Consider the following 2,496-nt stretch of genomic DNA (forward strand, 5'->3'; position numbering starts at 1 on the left):
CCTGTCCCTGACTCTAGGGCCCTGGTCCTCCTGTCCCTGACTCTAGGGGCCTGGTCCTCGTGTCCCTGACTCTAGGGGCCTGGCCCTCCTGTCCCTGACTCTAGGGGCCTGGTCCTCCTGTCCCTGACTCTAGGGGCCTGGTCCTCCTGTCCCTGACTCTAGGGCCCTGTCCCTCCTGTCCCTGACTCTAGGGCCCTGGTTCTTCTGTCCCTGACTCTAGGGACCAGGTCCTCCTGTCCCTGGTCCTCGTGTCCCTGACTCTAGGGCCCTGGTCCTCCTGTTCAGCGATGTCATATTGGGAAGCTGATTCTCCTGCTGGACTTTAACATGACCTAAGTTTTAAGGTCTCAGCAGTTTGTGCTGAATGGCGACTTGGCTCTGATATCCGACCGGCGGGAGGCTGCCCCATCCTGCTTGCTTGGCGGGAGGCCACAGGTGCTGGCACCTTAGCCCTCCCCAACCCCGCCAGGTGGTGGCAGAACCTTGCCCGTGGCAGCTATGATTCTGGGGGGCCTCCTGTGCACCTGTGGCCCCAGGATGGCAGTAGGCACACACCCCTACTCTGACCCCACTCCAACCCCCTCCTGCTCTGTCCTGGGGTGGGGCAGGCTCACGACTTTAGTGTGTGACTTTAGTGTCCTCCCTCTATCACCCGGACTGAGCAGCCTGGGAGTGTGCCCTGCCCACTGCACCACCCTGGGCAAACGGTGGTGAGGTAACACCCCTGGGGGAGGTGACAGGGCCTGATCCTAAAGCCTGCAGCTGGGCTGACTTCTCAGGAGGTGCAGATCCTCAGGGGGTGCAGACCCATGCAGGTGCTGTCTGCCATGACCCCGGTGCCCTCCTGCTGTCTGCCCCACTGGCTTCCCTGCCTCACGCAGGTCTCAGGTAAGGACAGCCTGGGTTTCACAGGAAGATGTTCAGGTGGAGCACCCCAGGGGATCCTGGGGAGGAATCCTCCCCCCACCCCAAGCCCCCTGCCCTCTTCTCTGGCTCAGGCTCACCTTTGCCCACTGTGCCATCCCCATCGGCCAGGATGACCCAGGGCACGGCCCGGGGGCCTTCGATGCGGTAGATGACGCCTGTGCGGTCATCCACCGAGTACAGCTTCCCATCAAAGACGATCAGCTCTGACAGCTCCATGCCCCGCCCCTTCTCTGCCAGGTGGGACTCCAGGACCTGGTGGGTTGGGTCCCACTCCACAGTCACTCGGTCCCCGCTGTCTGACAAAGTCAGGTGGCCTTTTTTCAGGTAGCTGAACCATGTGTGCTCCTTCTGGGCCCTGGACTCTGTGTCCAGGTCAGCGATGACCGCGATGCGGTATCGCATACCCCCGGCTATCCTCTGGGGCAAGGACAGCGGGTAGGTGTCATTGTAGCTGTCAGCGGGGCCCAGCCTCCAGTTGTGGGCATTGGGCGCAGGGGGCCTGGCAGAGGGCGTGCGGTGGGCAGGCAGGTGGTGGGTGTAGACCAGCCAGAGGGCAGCGAGGGTCAGGAAGACTGCGATCACCTTCCAGCGTGGTCGGAAGCGGGGGTCTGCAGCCTTGGTCATGGATGCCAGCACGGGCAGGCCCCCCACGCTGATGCGCAGGGCCTGCATGGACTCATTCCACTCCAGGGGCTCAGAGGGTAGCGCGGGCATCAGGGTGGGGTGCGGGCAGCACCTGTGCACAGGACAGAGGAGAGCAGTCAGAGGCGGGGCCAAGGGACTTGGCCAAGCCTGCAGTCTGTCTTCCTCTGTCCCACTGAATGAAGGCTGAGACAGCAAGGGACAAGGTCAAGGCCCACCCAGGATGAGAGACAGCCTGGCACTCGAGGGGTGGGGTGTCTGTGATGCTCCGACGTCCACTCTGACCTGTGTTCCCACCTTCACCAGATCACAGGCCATGGGCCCGCGCGGTCCCTGAGCTGGGCAGGTGCCATTCATGTGACAAATACCCCCCTGAGCCCCAAGCCACCTTCTCCTAGAGACAGCTCAGTGGCTGCTCACCAACCCTGGAGCAGCCTTTGGGGTGCCCCAGCTTGTCCTGTCCTCCTGTAGGAACAACGCCCCCCACCCTCACCCCCAGGCTACTCCATGGGCCTGCAGCTTGGCTAGAGCAGTGCTGTGCTGGCCTCCGGGTCACAGGTCCCTGGGCCCCCTCCTGTCACTCACTTCCTTGCCACGCCTCCCAGGGGCTCAGTTTCTGACCTCCCATCACACCTCCGTCCGGAGTCTGACCAGAGCACCAGCCTACTGGCCTGTGTCCAGGCCCCATAGGTCTCTAGAATGCACACGCCCACCCTCGACCCTCCAGGGAGGCGGCTGGACCGGCTGCCTGTGGGAGTGGTTCCCAGGGGCTCTGACTCATCCACCAGCACATCGAGGGGATGCGACGCAGCTCTGGACCAGTCGGTCCCTGGCGGGGCCTCGGAAGTAGACTGCCAGGCCTTTCCTCCTAGCCTCAGTCTGGAGCTCTGCTGTGGGCAGCTCTGGAGGTGCGCTGGCTGAGTTGGA

At 63.5% G+C, this 2,496-nt stretch overlaps 1 protein-coding gene across 1 annotated transcript in view; it reads right to left on the reverse strand.

Annotated features, from left to right (window-relative positions):
- The window catches only part of CANT1 (calcium activated nucleotidase 1), a 4,535-nt gene extending 2,894 nt beyond the window's left edge, over positions 1-1,641 (reverse strand). The window contains exon 1 of the mRNA XM_004709114.2: positions 1,005-1,641. Within this exon, the coding sequence (XP_004709171.1) occupies positions 1,005-1,641 (637 nt within the window). The remainder of the gene's footprint in view (positions 1-1,004) is intronic.
- Positions 1,642-2,496: the final 855 nt, after the last annotated feature.

This window comes from Echinops telfairi, unplaced genomic scaffold, assembly GCF_000313985.2.
Source record: "Echinops telfairi isolate 266 unplaced genomic scaffold, ASM31398v2 ScPeMD7_7458;HRSCAF=8496, whole genome shotgun sequence".
NCBI classification, from domain to species: Eukaryota; Metazoa; Chordata; class Mammalia; order Afrosoricida; family Tenrecidae; genus Echinops; species Echinops telfairi.